Genomic DNA, 20,233 nt, shown 5'->3' with positions numbered 1-20,233 from the left:
TTCAAGGACTGCAGAAGTGGTAATTTTTCCTTCTTGAAAATCATGCTGTCTATTAAAAAGGGTCATATTTTTCAAAGTAGTTAGTAAGGTGTATGTGAAAAATTTGCTTCAGATATTTTTGAAAAGCTTATAACAATAGACACTGTACTGTAGTTCTTAGGGACATACATTCCCCCCTTTTTTATGCAGATATAACTTTTGAAATTTGAGTTACACGTAGAAAATTCCAGATTCTAAACATTTATTTGTAATAAAAACAGTTTGCAAATAAGATGTATTGTCCTCTTTATTGTGTAGTTAGATAGGCAGTAGCAGACTATACTTCCCATGTTTTAAAATCCTGAAATAGCATTTACTATATCTGTGGGTATTTGGAAAAAAATGCTTCTTTACAGATAAAGAGCTTCATCACACAGTATGATATCATTTCAAATAACCAATCAGCCTACCAACTAGGTAAAAACACAACAGATATTATAAATGAGCCTACTAAAAAAATTACTTCATCATTAAACAAGAAAGTTAAATTTGCAGGAATATTCTGTTATCTTACAAATGTATTTGGCTCTGTAAACCATGTCCTGTTGCTTTTCAAACTCAACAGGTATGTAATAAGGGATATTGCTTTGAAATAGCTTGGATCAGATCGCATAGCTAGGATGCAAAGAGTAATAATTACTTCAAGTGGAGCAGATTATTTCTCAGAGCAGAAAACTGTTTTTACAAGGGATTCCTCAAGGCTCAATCCCTGGATCAATTTTATTCCAGTTCTTTGTAAATGACTTGCATCTCCATACAAATATTCACCTAACCTTGTTTGCAGATGATGCTTCTGTCCTAATTGAAAATGAAAATTCTGACAATATACCACAGAGTGTCATGTTAAGGAACTTGGAAACATGGTTCAGTCAAAATACTTAAGGCTAAACATTTTAAAAAAAACCACATGATGAGTTTTAAAACCATACATTCAAAAACTGAAGAAATCTGTATTACTCAGAATAATAAAAAAAAAGAAATGGAAGAACTTGACTCGGTCAGATTCCTAGGAACAAACTTAGACAGAAATTTGAGTTAGAATTCACATGTAGAATACCTAGCAAATAAATGAAACAGTTTTGCAATTTACAATGGAAATTTTAGCCAGTGCCACTCATACTGAAACAAGAAAAATAACATACTATAGCTACTATGAATCTTTCATCAGATATGGCATATTTTTTAGGGAAACTCGGAAAATGTACAAATTTTTAAGTTGCAAAAAGAATCATTCATAACATGTACACCTGCACAGCCGAGGACACCATGTTGAACATTATTTAAAGGTTGATATACATATTTAGGGTGATTCTTTTACTACACAGCAGAGCTGACCTACTAAAAAAATACATTTTTAACACTCATACAACACAAGACATAAAGAAACCTTTATGCTCACCTCACATTGCTTAAAATTATATGCTCAGATTCCTCAGCATACACAACAGCAATTCACAACAACATAAAAGGATATAACATAATGAATAAGAAGATGAATATTTTAAAAAGCAAGTTACATGTTTTCTAATTGAAAGATGCTACTACTCATTGGAAGATTTCATGAAAGACAAAGTGATACTTTGACTGGAGCCCTAAAATGTAATTTGCTAGCTGTAGTGGATGCAAATTATGAAATACCATCAGAAATAATCCTGTATAAATTCCTCAATGAGTAATATTGTTAAGTTTGACAAATTTAAAATAAGTAAATTCTTCACCAAGTAATATTACAAGTGTGACTAAATTTCAGGTAAGTGAACTGTAGCCTTGACATGTCTTCTACACATGAGACTTATGTTCTGAAATTCTGTACATTGTGAGATGAATAATCCCCATGGAATTTATGCCATGTAGGAAGCTGATTAGTGAGTAGATCAGATGCTGAAATATTTGACTAATTAATTTTTCATCTTAATTCATTTTCTGCGATAGTACAGAATTTATTGAGCTGTTCTGACTCAAACAGAAAGTCTTGGATTTCTGTAGAAGTGAATTTATTTATTTATTTTTTTATGTCCATGGACCATTCTGTACAATGGTATTGGTTACATCATATTTACACGATGTTTGAAAAATAACAAGTTTCAAAATTACACAGCTACATGCATATAGCTGTAAAATGGCAGATTTCTTCAAAAATAGCCTCCAAAATACAAACAACTAAGAAAATGATATACATACATAATTATCAAAGATTAATCAATTTATGTTTTCTGAAAATTTTTACATATTTGCACAGTTACATATGAAACATTACATTAATTTTTAGCTTCAAGATATTTTCAGCACAGTAGGGACAAGTTTTAATCAAGTGACATTTTAGTTTATTTTTGTAAACAGGTATGTTACCTGTTATCTTCATATAATTTGGCGAACTGTTGTGTAGATGGCATCCTGCTTTTACATAGTCTTTGTCAGTTAATGTGAGCTGATTTGCTTTGATATAACAATTATTTTTATTTGTTGTGTTGTAGTTATGGATATCTCTATTTAGCATTGCAGATGGTTACTTTTTACACAAATAATTGATTCATGTATGTATAGTGATGCTACTCATGATATATTTAGTTCCCTGAATTTATTTCTGCAGAAATCTCTAGGATATAACTTTGTAGCTTTAGTACTCTTTGTATGTGCACATTTGTAGAATTTCTCCAGACCAGGATATCATATGAAATTTGTGAGTGAACTAACCTATTGTATGTTGTTAGCAGTGCTAGTGTGTCTGTTGTCCTTCATATTTTTTCATTAGAAATTTACTTGAATTCTCTTTGCAACAGATATTAGTTATGTGTTTTTGCCCTGTGTCAAGTACCTGTCCACTGCAATGCACAGGAATTCATAGGTTTCTGTCTCTTTTAGAGCCAAGTCTCCAGGCCTGATAGTAATACTGTTTAGATATTTTGTTTCCATGAATTTTCATGTATGTGGTTTTGTTTACATTTATAAAAAGATTATTTCTTCTGAAATAATTGTATTCATTTTCCATATTTAGAGAAACTTGTTTCTGCCAAGTCTCTGTTGAAACAGGTATGTTACCTGTTATCTTCATATAATTTGGCAAACTGTTGTGTAGATGGCATCCTGCTTTTACATACATGAAGTTTCATCTGCTTACATGACAGCATTTCCACCTACTATTTTGGGTGGATCATTTACAAACTGTGCACTACAAATTCAGCTACTGCTGTGTTAGTGGATCTACCCTTCCTAATCTCATGCAGGGCAACGTTCAAAGTATTGCATGTTCTATAAAAATTACTATTCTGTCTAATTACACTTTCTATTATACTATTCTTCTGTTATAATATCACAGACAGCCTTGCATTTATTCTGGGCTCTTTCTATGTCATTTTCATAAGCAACTTGTCTAGCAAGTTGAAGTTTGGCTTAATAACTTTTTTTAGGCAAGCTTTGTAAGACATCTCATACTGTTCTGTATTACAGTTGGAATTATTTTTATACATTTTTATTTTGTACAGTTAAAGTATCTTTTACCTCACACAAGCAAGATCATCAGTGTACCATTTAAGTGTTTTAACGTTTCTGTCTGGTTTAGTACTGTATCTTTTCAGTGGTGAGCAAGAGTACCACAAGTCAATACATGTTTCAGATAAATTATGAAAGAAAGTTTCAGTAGTTTCTTTACCTACACTGTATTCATGAACAAAGTCTCAGTTTGTGTTTCTAAGGAAGCCCTGAATAGCTTAATACATCCCTCTTTCTGACTTCTAACCCATGTCATGCATTATTTGCAGCCACATGATCATTATTTGACTGTGCGTAATGGTATGTAAAAAGTAGTGGATCATGTTCTGAGATACACCTACAAATTATAGTTGGTGTAATCTACAGACAGTTTACATGGTCTGCTCAACTTTGCTGTATATTCTATGAAAATGGTTCAATTTTTGAAACCGGTTTTATAATGTTACCAAATAATGTGGTCACTATCATTATACTTTAAGTTGTAAGAGACAATATTACAAAAGCAGTGTCAGTAAATTAAATACTTGAAATTCAGTACAGGAAAAGTGCTTGTTCTTCACAGTATTCTACTATTTTATAGTGCTTAAGTGGCCAAACATGGTCTGCATGTATCTCACTTCCAAAAAATGTAATAACAGAAATAATTAAGTGAAGTGATGCATGCTGCTATTGAGTGATGAATAAAAATTTCTCTTTTCATTTACAATTACTTCCTATTCCAGAGGTATTCAGGACAAACTAGAGGAAGATGAGTATTATGGATTTGTTCAACAACTGGCTGAAATTATCCAACCAGAGAAAGTAAATCAATTTCAACACAATATAAGTGAACTAGAACAGACATTACAAGAATACAGCCTTACTATGGAGACACTGATGTTGAAAGTATGCTGCTAATTATTCTCATGGTTGACATGTTTAATGGAATTATTCTAGCTATGCTAGTGTAAAATACAGTAAAATAACTTTTTTATGTCTTCTTTTTATAATTTTACAGCTTACACAACCATGCTCATCTCTCATGGTGAAGTGCAAATGGAGAGGAGAAATAACTCCATGTAATCAATTATTCACAATGCAAAAGTCTGATTCTGGATTCTGCTGTTCTTTTAACTATTACCCTCCAGAAATGGATACTGATACGTAAGTCCACTGTCTGTGTTTTATGTGTTGTAGGCATTGAGGTACAAGGTTACTGAAATCAAATTAACTTCAGTAGTAAGAAAAATGATGCACCTGTAAAAAGAAATGAAGAATCATATGGTTTTGCTGTCTGGAACACACTGAAGGTTAGTTTCAGCTACCTAACCAGAAAGGGTTTCCTTCCTCTACACACAGTATCCCCCTTTCTTGCACTGTCTCTTGTGTGTATCTTTTGGTGATAGGACACTGTAATGGAGGTGTAGTTTGGTGTAAGATTTGTGTTCTATGATGAAGACAGGAAGAAGAGAATGAAACCTGGTGCTGACACATAACCTACTACTCATCAATAATCCCAAGGTGGCTCCTGAATTTAATGACCCTGTCCAGTGGAAGGATTGTCAACAGTACCACAAGCTCTCACTCCAAGAAACAGAGTGGAATGGTTTTGATATTTTGAACTTTACACTGCCACCCTCCTCCTCTTGCTGCCCAAATGCTGGTGATGAAAATTTCTTCCACCTTCAGGACTCAGACCAGCCATCTCTGAATTGAGCACCATTGTAGAGTCATGTGTGACTGCCCACAGCTACAGAAGCAGGTTAAGATTATCAGTATTGATATTTAAGAAGCTTATGTGTTCTTTTTTATTGAAGTTAAGTTCAAACGGATACGCAGATACAGAAACATTTATGTAGACTTTTGTCATATTGGGAAATAAATGTTAATTATCACTAAAAAATTGGACATTACCTGTCAGATGAGAGAATAGCCATGTAATGAGGTAAAATATATAATTGTTCAAACGTAAATGACAGAATCTAATTTTCTAGTGATAATTATCTTCATGTTGATTTTAGTTTTTGTGTGCTTGCAACTTATAGCATAAAGTGTGCATCTTGTAGCTGGTAATTTAACTTTAATAAAATTAAGTAAGGAAAAAGTGACTTATAAGGACTGTGTATGATATCAACTAAGTTGTTATTCATAGAAGCTACTTTACTTGAAACAACAATATTTAATAAATGAAAACAAAACTTGCAGGTAGTTACAAACTTTCACATGCAAACTTATAGGATCAAAATTATGCAGATGAGCATATGAGGTGAGGTATAAATGGTTGAAAATGAATACTTCAGGTAGTCTTGAATAAGAAAATGGTGATGTACATGTTAGTAAGCTGCTTATGATTCATAAGGAACAATTTACTGGCACTTTAGCATTGGTGGTGCTACGTTAACAAACAAATCAGCATCCTCTGTTATGTGTCATCAGTTAACCACTTTTTACAGTTTGTGACTGGTTATGAAATGTGGAGAATTACTTGCTGGTGCACATTTATAGGATGGTTGCAGCATGATGTAGTGTCCATAAATATGAATGAAAGGACAAAAAAAATTCACATAGGAATCACCCAAATTCGAAGAAATATTTTATCACAGACAGAAACTTACATTAAATAGGTGATTCACACCTCAGAGACAAAGAATTGTTCACATAGAAGAATTTGAGGAGATCGTATTGGATTGTGTGGAAGAAAATCCATCATTAAGCACTTGTCAAGTTACATGTGAAATCCACACTACTGAGAATTCAGTGTGGAAGGTATTGGTGGAGCAGCAATTGCCCACCTGCTACAATCAGTTTTTGCAAGCAATGGGGCATTATTATTTTGAACTGGAGTCTAATTCTGTCAATGGATTATCCAGTGCAGTATCTTGGTGCCAAGCTTTTAGATACCACACTCATCTAAGACCACTACCAATGATTCTCAATAAACATATGGATTGCAATTGTGTAAGATTAACTAATAGGACATTATTTACTGCCACCCTGTTTTAATAGTGCATTTTGCCTGTTTTTTTTTTAACAATTATGGATAGGACACATTGCTACTCACTGTAAAGATGACACATTGTGTTGCAGACAGATACAACAAAAGGACTGTTACACACTGAGCTTTTAGCCGAAGCCCTCTTCATGAAAGAAAGGAAAACACTCATACATCCACACAAGCAGCACACCTCATGCATACCTGACTGCTATCACCAACCACTCGGCCCAGAATGCAACTTGTAATGGGACACACTCCTCTAGAATTGCATTTTTTTCTTTATAGAAATATGTGATACCAAAAAGTACTTTAGATCTTATATAGGTTAAAATTATCTCAGCTGCCTCACTAAAAGAATTTCATACAATTTTGTATACAATGAATTATATTTCTGACTGAAATATATAAAAAGAAATAAATTTGTTACCCTCTGTATGTACGGTTAAAATTATTTTCCTTTCAGAAGTATTTGAAACTATGAAATATCTGAAAGACTTAAAATTCATATTATTAATTGCACAATCTAACACTAATTATTAAATTTATTACTGGACTAATTTATAAAATAATGATATAACTAGGTAAATATTCTTCTTTTATCATGAAAGTGTGTAAATTCTTTTGCTTTGTAAACTCTTTGGAATATTGTGAGTACTGAAGATTGTTAGTAGTAGTGGGCAAGCCTCTGATGGAAACGCATGTGTTTTTAATTTTGTGGTTTTATAAAAAAGGAGATTGTGAAGTCAGTTTGAAATAGAAGAATGGGATAAAATAAAATAAAATCACAGCAACACATAGTACTTCATCAATTATTTAGTCTTCTGGAACCCACAACATTATAAAAAAATTACATCTTCAAGAATGTACCCCTAGACATGAGAACTGTAGGAAATAAGAAGAGAAAATGAAGATAAGTAAAAAGTTTTTCTTTTGTATATCTTATGTCTCTCAAAGCTTTTGAAAATAATAAAGAGACTAAGATGAATTTAATGATGATGTGTGGGAGGGTAGGATTACAAACTATTACCTTGAATGAAAATAGCAATTGGAGTGGGATGTGGAAGGGGGAGGGGTCACAGTGTACAGGTGTGAGTGTGGGGAGGTGGGGGGGGGGGGGAGGAGAGAAGAGAAGAGTGCTGTCTGGTGGAACATGCAGGGACTGTCAGGTGCCAGAATAAGGCTGCAATATGCAGCATTGCAAGTTTGTGGTGGAGGAGGGGGAGAAGGAATAGGAAGCAGGAAAGGAGAGGAGCAGAGAGGAGAAAAGAATGGTGGATGCATTGAGAGAGAGTGGAACACAATGATGGTGAGGGACATGAACTGGAAGGAGGTGATAGGACAGAGGAGGGCAGAAACCTTAAGGTGGATGGTGTGGGTACAGTAGGTTACCATAGATTGAAGCCATACAACACATCCTCCACTTCTGAAATCATCCTGTTCTCAAACAACAATAACGTACCTTGCCCATACCCTCCACCTAACAGTTTCTGCCCCCTCTGTAGTATCATCTCCTCCCTGTTCTCGTCTTCTACCATCTTTGTGTGCCATCCTCTGCCATTGTAACCACCAGTGTTTTCTCCTCTCTGCTCCTCTCCTTTTCTGCACTTTCTCAGTATCCAGCCAATAAATCTAAGCCTGCCATCTGCTTCATCTACAACTGAACCTACGTGGTCACTCCATTTCATGTCCCTACAAACTGTTACATCCAGATATTTGTACGAGTTGGCTGATTCCACCTATGACTCACTGATACTGTCATAAAACAGTATGTTTTTTTTTTCCTTTTGTGAAGTGCACAGTTTAATATTTATGAACATTTAAAAAAAGTTGGCAGTATTTGCTCTACTTTGAAATCTCACCAAAATCGGACTGGGTATTTATGAAGCTTTTTTCATATAGTACCTCATCATAGGTAAAAATCTGATCTTATGGTTAATGTTGTCTGCTTGGTCATTAATACAAAATGAAGGGTTCCACTACACTTCTTAGTGGTAGTTCTGAAGTTGTTTCTAGTTCTGTCAATGACTCTTCATTCATCTGTGTTTCAAAATGTACATCCTTTCTTTACCAAGAAATTCTAAGTCCCATCACAAATGTCATTGGATGCCCTATATGATCATACTTTCAATAATAGGGATTAGCTTGGTACCCAGTCATATACTTTCTTGAAGTCAAGAAATACTGCGTCTACCAGATTGTCTAGATCCATAACTTACAGGATGCCATATGAGAAGAGTGCAAATTGGATTTTGCATGACTGATGTTTTCAGGATCCAGGGTTGGTAGCATGGAGAAAGTCATTGGTAGCATGGATAAAGTCATTTTGCTGAAGATACTTCATTGTGTTTGTTCTCAGAATGTGTTCTATAATTCTACAGTACATGGACTTCAATGACATTGAGCAGTAGTTTTATGTATCACCTCTGCAACCTTCTTGGAGACAGGTGTAGCCTGTGCCCTCCCCTAATGAATGGGTGCAACTTTTTATTCAAGAGATCTACAGTATGTTGTGGTTAACTCAGACACAAATTCTCTGTAGAATCTGACAGGGATCTTATTGAGCCCTGGTGCCTTGTTTAATTTGAGGGATTTTTACTATTTCAGAGCACCCCTGACATAAATACGAGGGCCGTTCAGAAAGTAACCTCCGGTTGATTTAAAAAAATACACCAAGTTAAATAAAAATATTTTAATATATACATCTTACAACTACATCTTTGCACTATTTTTCTACGTAGTCTCCATAGTGATTGAGGCACTTATCGTATCTCTTCACAAGCTTTGAAATTCCTTCTGCATAAAAATCACCCGCTTGTGCCTGGAGCCAGCCTGTGACCGCATCTTTGAGCTCTTCGTCGTCATCAAACCGCTGTGACCCGAGCCATTTCTTCGAATGCATGAAGAGGTGATAATCACTTGGCGCCAGGTCTGGGCTGTAAGGTGGATGGTTGATAACGTCCCACTTGAAGGACTCAAGAAGGGCCGTTGTTCTGCGAGCAGAGTGAGGACGGGCGTTATCGTGCAAAAAAACGATACCGGAAGTCAGCATACCATGGCGTTTGTTCTGTATAGCCCGTCGTAACTTTTTTATTGTTTCACAGTACACATCTTGATTAATGGTCATACCATGTTCCATGAATTCAACCAACAACACCCCTTTGGCATCCCAAAACACCGTTGCCATCAGTTTTCTGGCAGAAAAATCTTGCGAGGCTTTTCTTGGTTTGGTAGGCGAATTTGAATGTGCCCACATCTTTGATTGTTCTTTTGTCTCAGGGTTCACGTACTTAATCCAGGTTTTGTCACCAGTCACGATTCTGTTTAACAATGGTTCTCCTTCGTCCTCATAACGTGACAGAAAGTCTAATGCAGAGGCCATTCTTTGAGTTTTGTGGTGGTCGGTAAGAATTTTGGGCACCCATCATGCACAGAACTTACGGTAACCCAATCTTGCTGTCACTATCTCGTACAAGAGAGTCTTAGAAATCTGTGGAAAGCCAGTAGACAACTCCGACATTGAGAAACGTTGATTTTCACGAACTTTTGCATCAACTGTCTGAACAAGTTCGTCAGTCACCAATGATGGTCTACCACTCCTCTCTTCATCATGAACGTTTTCTCGTCCACTTTTAAATAAACGTACCCATTCACGGACAACTCCTTCACTCATAACTCTTGGTCCGTACACGGCACAAAGCTCACGATGAATAGCTGCTGCAGAATATCCTTTGGCTGTAAAAAACCTTATGACAGCACGCACTTCACATTTGGCGGGGTTTTCTATTGCAGCACACATTTCAAACTGCCACAAAAACTAAACTAGCGCAGGTATGACGTTCACTTGACCACGGCTTGATGCCGACTGACCTGTTGAGTGCGTGAACGCACAGATGGCGTCGCTACTCCCCCCACAACCCGCACTGTGACCAATCGGAGGTTACTTTCTGAACCGCCCTCGTATATTTATATACAGTTCTACAGCATCAAAGGATAGTACTTCTGTATCTTCATTAACAAAGGAACATTTGGAAATTGAGTTCAGTATTTTTGTTTTTGTTTTGCTACTCTGTGTCACCCATGAGTATCTGGACACCAACTTTGGTGCCACTAACAGTCTTTGCTAATGATCAGGATTTCTTGAGGTTTAGTGAGAGATCTGTCAATAAAAATGCACTATGGCAGGATTCACATATTGCCTTCTTGGCAGCCAAATGTGTTCCACATAGCATCTATCTTCTGTAGCCTTTTGCTTTATTTTACACCTGCTATACGATATTCATTATTTCTTTGGACATTTCTTTACACAGTCAGTTTACCATGGAAGATCCCTTCCATTATAACTTTTCTACTATAAATATATCTACACTGTAAAACTAAATATATCTACATATGAGCCACAGTTCTAGATGCTCCTGCCCAGATGTAAATATTTGGAGTTTCTCTCTGAGATGTGACACTAGAGCCTCTTTATCCAGCTTACTGAAGATATGAACCTATTTACTTGTTTTATCTGACCTGTGTTCTTAAGTAATCATTGTTTCAACAACTGACTCATGGTGACTGATACCAGTTTCAAAATGTACATCCTCAAAGATGTCAGGTCTACTTATTGCCAATAGGTCTAATATATTTCCATCATGAGTGGGCTTCCTAAGTATCTGTTCTAGATAGTCTTCAGAAAAGGCATTTATTAATATTTCTGGGAATGTCTTTATGTGCCAAGCACTTACAAAGCTGCAGCTAATAGATGCTGTTGAATTGTAAACATACTCTTTGAAGTCTGAGAGTTCATCAAGAAAATAATTCCATAACTTAGATAGGACTGAATGTGAAGATCATAAACAATGACTTCTCACTACTACAGGACTGCAGAAATCTTCAGGCATAAGACTGTTGACTTAACTTGCTATATTCATATTTATATCTCATTTTAGATTATATTGCAACCACAAACCAAGAGCTGTACTTTGGGGTGCTTTTATAGGCTTCTCCTCCTTGATGGAAATTGTGCTTTCGGGTATTTTATGATCTTTTGTATATTATGATAGTCTTTCATGATGTAATAATAAATACATATCAATGTTTCAGTAGCATCTCACTTTTAATGAGAAATTATTGTACTATTAAGTCAGTTTTTTTAACTGTCGATGTGGTAGTACATCTGCTATGTTGTCTTACAAACCAGATGTTTGTCAGTAGCTGTTTCCCTTCATCCTTAAATATGATTATCATTACTCTTCTGCATAAAAAAATGTTGGCAAGTCTTATCCTAGTAACAATTGCCCAAACTTTCTTATATCCATACTTTTGAAAGCAGTGGAATACTGCTTATAGCTCGAAAATGGTCAACATCTGGTCCAGATTGTCAACAGCAAAAGCAGTGGAAAGCATTGTTTCATTTGTACTATGATCATTTGAATCAAGATTATCTGTTAATGTTAACCTTTTGGATTTCAGCAAGGGATTTGACTCTGTGAGCCATTGGTTTCTGCTAGAAAAACTCTACTCCTATGGCTTTAAATGCTCAGAACTATCTCTGATCAGAGTTATAGAAAAATAATTGTGTAGTTCAACAATATGAGGTCAAATGCCTTGGGTGATGTGAGGGGTGTACAACAGGGTTTTGTGTTCAGACCTTTACTCTTCATTATACACGTAGAAGACTGGCCCAGCATTATGTTGTGAAAATCCAGACATTACAGGTATGATATCACTTTTGTTACTAATAGGAAAGATTTGGGAGTATTACAGCAGAAAAATAGGGATCATCTCAGAGCAGCCAGTAAGTTCTTCCAAATAAATGAATTGTGTATTAATCATGAACAAACTGTAAATATTCTCTTTATCTTATGCATTAAATATGATGACAAAAACTGTGCTTCAGGTAAACTTCTTGGGATGCAGCTTGACTTGAAATTAATGAAGAAGAGTTGCACCACTTACATCTATATTAAGCTAGCACATGTTAGATATTTGTTAGGTAAGCCTAAGTCTTGTGATAGTGATAAGTTATTATTCAATGGATACTGTGCCTTTTTCCATTGGCTATTTTGTTATGGGGGACAAAAAAACCCTGGAACATAAAAAACTGTCAAAGAAGGAAATCAGATGCATCTGTGGTGTCAGAAATAATGATTCTTGTAGACTAAATTTCAAAACATTAAAAATACTAACAGTTAGGTCTCTGTTTATACTGGTACAATACATACAAAATAAAACCAACACACTCACAAACTGCAACAACCTGTTCATGAACATATCACATGTGTAAAACAGCAGACTGACTTAAGGAAACTAAAAATACATGACGCAAAAACTATTTCACTTGTTGCCAGTACTGGCACACAATGTCACTGAGAATGTTTGAAAACACCACACACAAATGTCTTAGACAAAAAGCTTTTTATAAAATTTGCCCTATATGTGACCTTAAGTGCTAATATAGTTTAATTTCAATTAAACTTACATACGTAAATCCATTAAATACTTCACATGGTGTGAGATGGACAACTTTGTATCTTATTCACCACATATGTTATTTATGTAATGGTATTTGTAAGTTTGTATTTATACAAAATATGACATTGATAGCATTTATAATGCTTAAAGATGGATAGTAAATAAATAAATAAATAACATAATAAATAAAAAGTATAGTTCCTAGTTTAAATCCATCAAGTACACATTTGATGCAGATTGTACGACCTTTATATCTCAGATCAACCTGTCATTGAGATTTATATCATTTAATGCTGTTTAGAATTTAATTCTTCAGGTATGTAATCCCAGCACACGTATGCTTACTAATCCTCATGTGACATATTGGTGCAGCATTTCTATCTTTTCTTTTCTTTTCGCAGTTAATATCAATCAATTTGAGGCTAGTTTAAATCTTGCAAGAGTTTTCAGTTTCTTACTTATTGTCATGTGATATTCTGCTAGAGGAAATTTTTTAACTTTTCTCAGATTTCACTGTTATAAACTAAGAAGGTAGTGTAGCCAAATGACATATAAGTCTCCACATTGAAATTAAACAAGCAAAGAAGTTAACATAGTAAACAAAAACATTCTGGACAACAGATAACATTTTCATCATTATCATCAGTCATTTAACATTTACTTGCTGATAAGGGCCTCCTCTAGAGTTTTTCATGCATTACAATCTTCTGGAAACAATGATGTTTCTCATAAATTTGTTCTATGTCATATACCTACTCCCCAGAAGGTTGTTGCCTCAGCCTTCCTTATCTTTAGAAATCTAGCGAAGAACAAGGACATAAGAAAGGACCACTGTTGATCTCTATATACATAAATGATTTGGCAGGCAGGGTGGGCAGCAATCTGCAGTTGTTTGTTGATGATGCCATGATGTACAGCAAGGCGTTGAAGTTAAGTGACTATAGGAAGATACAAGACAACTTAGACAAAACTTCTAGTTGGTGTGATGAATGGCAGCGAGCGCTAAATGTGGAAACACAAAAGTTAGTGTGGATGAGTAGGAACAACAAACCCATAATGTTCAGATACAGTGTCACTAGTGGCCTCCTTGACACAGTCAAGTTGATTAAATATCTGGATGTAATGTTGCAAAGCAATATGAGGTGGAATGAGCATGTGAGAACTGTGTTACAGAAAGCAAATGGTTGACTTTGCTTTATTGGGATAATTTTAGGGAAGAGTGGTTCACCTGTAATGGAGACCACATATAGGATGCTGATGTGATGTATTCAAGAGTACTGCTTGAGTGTTTGGGATCTGTACCAGGTAAGATTGAGGAAAGACATCAAACCAATTCAGAGGCAGGCTGCTAGATTTGTTACCGGTAACTTCAAACAATGGAGATGCTTTGGGAACTCAAGTGAGAAGGCGACATTCTTTTCAAGAAACACAACTGAGAAAATTTAGACAACTACAATTTGAACCTGACTGCTGAATGCTCCTACTGCTACCAACGTACATCACACTTAAGTACGGCAAAGATAAGATACGAGAAATTAGGGCTCATACGGCTCTATTTACAAGTGGAACAGGAGGGGAAATGACAAGTAGTGGTACAGGGTACCCTCTGCGATGCACCCTTCAGTGGCTTGCAAAGTACCTACGTAGGCATAGATGTAGATGTAGAACTTCCTTGATTCATCCACTACCCATTTACCTGGATACTTGTTCCACTTCCCTTCATTTTCTTTTCAAGATAAAATGGTACCTACCAATACCACCTATCTCCTTTGCCCTATGATTTCATGGGGCTGACATAGCTATTCATGAAAGTCTAGTATACATAAAATATATGCAGTAAAAAAATTATAGTTGTTCTCATGACATCACATTTTTGACTTTGCTTGCTCACAGTCATACCACCATCGTCCAAGATAACTAAGACTTCAAGTTACAGTACAGATAAGCATGACACAACTACAATTTCATAAAGGCTTCATATGCACATCCACTGACTTTACGAATTCACAATCATACTGTCACCTTCTAATGTAATCTAGACCTTGGGCTGAGCTACAGATCTGTATGTCACCACAACTTAGATGCCAAAAAATAATACAGAAGTGAAATAAGAATTGTCTATCTCAGTCCACATGTGAAGACACACACCACAAAATCATTACATCATGGGTCAAATGTTATGTCTTGTATCTGCAGCTCAGTCCATCCCATTTTATCTCCATAATTAAATCTTCTCTGCAGTCTGTTCCATAATCCATTTGTCTGTTTGCTGTCACTCTTTGTAATTCCTGACACCCATTTATCCACTGTTTGTTGAGTAACTCTCCATCTTTCCCAACACCTTTTTACCTTAGTTAGTGTACCAGAAGCACACCTGATCATTTTTACTCTCCTGTTTACTTCACAGTTGTTTATCCAGGCAATGACTTCTACTGGTCTAAATACAAAAACTCTTCATCAGGTCTATGACTTCATAGTTAACATGTAAAAGGTGTTCTGTGCATTATTTTAGTCTTATTATATTTTATTTTCAGGAGTCCTTTCAGATTTGCTGTATTACATTTTTCTATTCACTGTTCAAGTTTATGTGCACTAGGTCGCCTTACATCCTCTCAAAGACATTTGTGAATAGTTTTGTTTAATTTAGCACATGATATTGTACTTCCTTATTGCCTTTCTTTATCTTTTCCTATCTTCCTGAGAATTACCTAAGGACCATGTAATGTTCCTGCCCTTTGCAGTTCACAAATAAATTCTATGATAAAGTAAATGTTGATGTTTTTACTGACATTTCATTTAGTATTCACTATAGATCACATTTCAGATAAGTAAGCACAAACTGAATAATAGTTTTATAACAGAAACAAACAAGTGCATGAAACAATGAAAAAGCAATATGTTTTTGTATGCCTCCATTTCAGAAATTCATACCTTCGTGTGAATGGAGCTGGATATCTCACAGGGTTAACAATGTTGATGGATCCACGACTAGAGGACTATTATGCAGCTCTCTTTTCTTTTTATGGAGTGCAAGTATTGGTACATTCCCCTCAGGATTATCCAGATATATCAGCCCGAGGACTCATAATAGCACCCCAAAAAGAAGCTTTTCTCCAGGTAAAAAATCCTATTTATCTCCACTGCAGGTAGGAAAATAATATCATTTTAAGTGACTATTATTAAACAGGTATTCATGTATATTATAATCAATGTAATATTATCTTCATGATCAGTGCTAAAGAGATCAGTCACTGAGTAGTAACAGGTTTGAGTTGTCGAGAGGCATGCAACCCTCCACCCCCACCTCACCCCCTCCCTGTCACATACAACTGTGCATCTTGTGCCACTGAACACCTGTGCATCTACATTGTGCCAGTGGAGATTGAGATCAGAAGGATTATGGGAGTGACAGATGTGTTGCAAGGATAGCTTCCCTCTGCATAGTTCAGAAAAGCTGTTGCTGGAGAGAGGGATCCAAATGGCACAGGTTGTGAGGCACCCGTTGAACTCAAATATGTTAGGCTCAACAGCATGTCATGTCACCGGGTGGTCAACTTTGTTCTTGGGCACTGTTTGATGGTGCCCATTTACTTTGGTGGACAGCTGGTTGGTGCTCCTGCACACATAAAATACTGTGCAGTGATAGCAGCAGAGCTGGTTTATCACATGGCTGCTTTTACAGATGGCACTGTCACTAATGGGATAGTATAAGCCTGCAACAGCACTGGAATAGGATGCGATGGGTTGATGAATTGGGAAGTTCTTGTATCTGTGTCTTCCACAGGCATACAGCCCCTATTGTAATGCAAAGGGAATGGGAGTGATATCGAGATGGGCCAGGATGATGTGTAGGTTGGGTGGGCCTTGGAATACCACTTTAGAAGGGGTGAGAAGGATCTTGGATAGGATGTTACTTATTTCCTGGCATGATAGAAAATCAAAGCCTTGATGAAGGATATGTTTCAGTTATTCCCATCTGGAGCAATGTTCCAAAATGTTTGGTGACAGGCTTATTAAAAACACAGAAAAGTTAACATAGTGGTTTTAATGCTTCAGGTCTTCTTCATAGTCTTTCCACACATGAGTGGAATGCACAGAATGTTCATAGAACCATATTGCTACATTATAATTTGTGATACAATGATATTGACACAAGAAAGTTGCACATCTACTACTTAACACTGACTCCTCACAACTGACTGGTCTAATTCACATCTCTTGCATACAGTTGTTAGTTCCAGATTCCACTACAGTTACTGTGCTGATGTTGCTTGAATGCCAGGATTAAAATCGGTCTAAGAACTTTTTGCATGGATGGTTTATATGAGGAGAAATTTATAGCCAATGCTAATCAAAGTGAAAACAGTGGCATGTTCAAAGAAAAGCTTAGGCTCATGCTATGGAAACTTCTCTGCAAGTCAGCAAGAGAACTACTTTTTTTTTTTTTTTTTTACTTTTTCACCTCACTGTCTTTCTAGTGTTTTTTTTTCTTTTTTTTTACAACAGAATAAATAATTGTTTAAAATTTTGATGCCAATAACGTTACCTCTTTTTCATGGCTTGGCATGATAGATGCATGTCACATCTGTATTATGTCAAATCATGGTTTTTGAGAAGTATTTGAAAACTGTTAATCATCACCTCCTTAAAATAATATTGTCTATGATATGTTTACAATTTGTGTTTCCATTTGCAAAGAGCTTCAAATTTTTATACATTCATGAACAATTGCAGTAGAGAAAGGTTCTGTGTTGAAGAGAAAGCACAACTAGCAGAACAGTTCAGCACGTCCTGTGAGTGGAAGTTTCCAAATCTCATTCTGGCTGTTGTACTAGTGGTGGACTGTAGACTGGACAAGAAACGTGATATTAGTGCATTTTTTGTGAGTATTTAATGTATGCAATACTCCTCTCTAAGGTTATAGAGGCTTTGGACTTCTGAGATCCCGCCGCCCAGGAGTGTATTGTTAGTATCTTCATTTAGGATAATCCACTACTGAGGACAGTAAAATCTTGGTATCTGTGGTTACCACTGATTGTTGCAGATTGAATCATGAGATATGTAGGCCATAGCAGAGCAAATGTTTTACTAATTTATGGACAGGCAACAACAAATAATATTTCCAATCAGAACCCCATCCTTGCTGTGAGATGAAGAAGCTTCCACACAATATGTGCGCTACTGCTCACTGCAAGTCACAGGACACATACTCCTAAGGCATGGAAAAGAGCCACCTGGACTGATTAGTTGCAATAGACTTCAGGATATTGCAATGGTAGTTCAGAATTTAAGTACATTAAAAGCCAAATGTGGCATAGCATAGCTTCCTAGCAAAGTGCTATTCAAGCAGGAACTGTTATTGTACTTTTGTGAGGGGTGTTTACATGGATTTAATAGCAACTTTTATATGTCTACCAGTGCTTCTCACTGACAGATGATACTAGACTTGCTGTCTGATCATCAGCATCTGTTTATTCACATACAGGCACATCCTATCACTACTGAATTGTAATCACATAAAAAATGATCTGAGAAACACACCATGGATTTAAGGATGCTCGTTTGGTCTCAGGTCACTTCATCTCAATTGTATTGAGCATTTATTGAAAAACTGAAATAGAGGTTCCCACCTTGGCTCCAGAGCTCTGACCAGTTTCTGTGAATAGTGGCTGGCAATTAAGAGGTCATGTATCAGAATTTCTTCTCAGTGGTTTCATTGTCTCCTAGAGTCCACACCAAGTGTGCCTCCCCTGTCATGATTTGGAAGGGGGTGCTGCATTCAACAAGATAGAAAATTTTATTTCAGCTGCTCTTAAGTGTGTATAACTTCATTAATAGAATTCCTTTCAGTGCATCTTAAAATTATTTTAAATGTACACTGTTTTCATCGTAATTAATCTTTCAAGTATTGCAAAATGATAAAATTACCAAACATTTATTCAGGGCATAAATATTATGCTGAATAAACTTTCCATGTATAAATATTCACAGCTGAATGTTATTTGAGTGGACCTACAGATGAATAATAAATAAATCTAGCACTTTTCCTCTTCTCTAACATATTTTCCTCATTCTACACCTTATTCAGTACCTCAATTTTTGTTGTCCTCCATTAAATCTCACTACTAATATGCAGGTCTTCTTGTACTCATACACTTAAAATTCATTGCCATTTATCTGCTACTTCTTTTGCTGTAACTATTCATTTTACTTCAGCCATGGCACACAGGATTTTTACCTATGCTTACTGCCTCCTGTTAATGCATGGCATGCTTTCAGTTTCTGCACTGTAACACTTTAACAACATTAGGCAATCTTCTTTTGCTTCAGATGCAGCTATATTCTGCTCAGCCCCTATTGTAATGGGAAGGGAATGGGAGTGATATCGGGATGGACCAGGATGATGTGTAGGTTGTGTACTTCGTTCTTAAACTGGATAATGAGACAGAAATTACATCCGTGTTAAATTACATCTTCCTTCTTTGCCTGACTGAAACATCCAGACATTACACACTTGCCATTTTGGAGCTTATTCTATGTACAATGCCCCAAAATATTATTATAGGGATACAGACACTCTGCAGCAGTGTGTGTGTGTGTGTGTGTGTGTGTGTGTGTGTGTGTGTGTGTGTGTGTGTGTGTGCGTGCGTGTGCGTGTGCGTGTGTGTGTGTGTGTGTGTGTGTGTGTGTGTGTGTGTGTGCGCTGATGTGAAACTTCCTTGCAGATTAACACTGTGTGCTGGACCAAGTTTCAAACTCAAGACCTTTGCCTTTTGGTAGCAAGTGCTCTACTGACTGAACTACCCAAGCATGACTCAACCTGTCCTCACAGCTCTACTTCAACCAGTACTTTGTCTCCTACCTTCCAAAGTTCACAGAAGCTCTCATGCCAAATTTGCAAGACTAGCATTCTCGGAAATACAGGGTGTTTGAAAAAGAACTCCCTAGTTTTAATGTGTCCTAGGATCTGTAAAAAGTGACACACACTGTTCTAGTTTGTGGTGTTTGATTCATCAACTCTCCAGGTTTGGCTCCCCTGCAGCTGGCAGTTCTGCTTGACCTTGAGACAGCATCAGTACTGTTGTATTCCTCTGTTCCCTCAGCTCAGTCCAAGTGTGTGTTCAGTGCAGTGCAAAGCAACTCAACAACAATGTCTGCTCCACCAATCAGTGGAACAGTTAATCATCATAACTGCAAAATTTGGGGGGGGGGGGGGGGGGGGGGTGGCTGAGCATCCCAATAAAGTTATTCAGCATCAATGTGGGACTCTCC

The 20,233-nt window shown here is 36.4% G+C and overlaps 1 protein-coding gene across 1 annotated transcript in view; it reads left to right on the top strand.

Moving 5' to 3' along the window:
* Positions 1–20,233, top strand: part of LOC126416680 (sodium channel protein Nach-like) — a 126,200-nt gene that overhangs the window by 40,262 nt on the left and 65,705 nt on the right. Inside the window, exons 4-6 of the mRNA XM_050084520.1 lie at positions 4,273–4,413; positions 4,526–4,671; positions 15,883–16,078. Coding sequence (XP_049940477.1) covers positions 4,273–4,413; positions 4,526–4,671; positions 15,883–16,078 — 483 coding nt within the window. The remainder of the gene's footprint in view (positions 1–4,272; positions 4,414–4,525; positions 4,672–15,882; positions 16,079–20,233) is intronic.

Source organism: Schistocerca serialis, chromosome 1, assembly GCF_023864345.2.
Source record: "Schistocerca serialis cubense isolate TAMUIC-IGC-003099 chromosome 1, iqSchSeri2.2, whole genome shotgun sequence".
NCBI classification, from domain to species: Eukaryota; Metazoa; Arthropoda; class Insecta; order Orthoptera; family Acrididae; genus Schistocerca; species Schistocerca serialis.
This window is presented reverse-complemented; position numbering and strand designations above follow the sequence as displayed.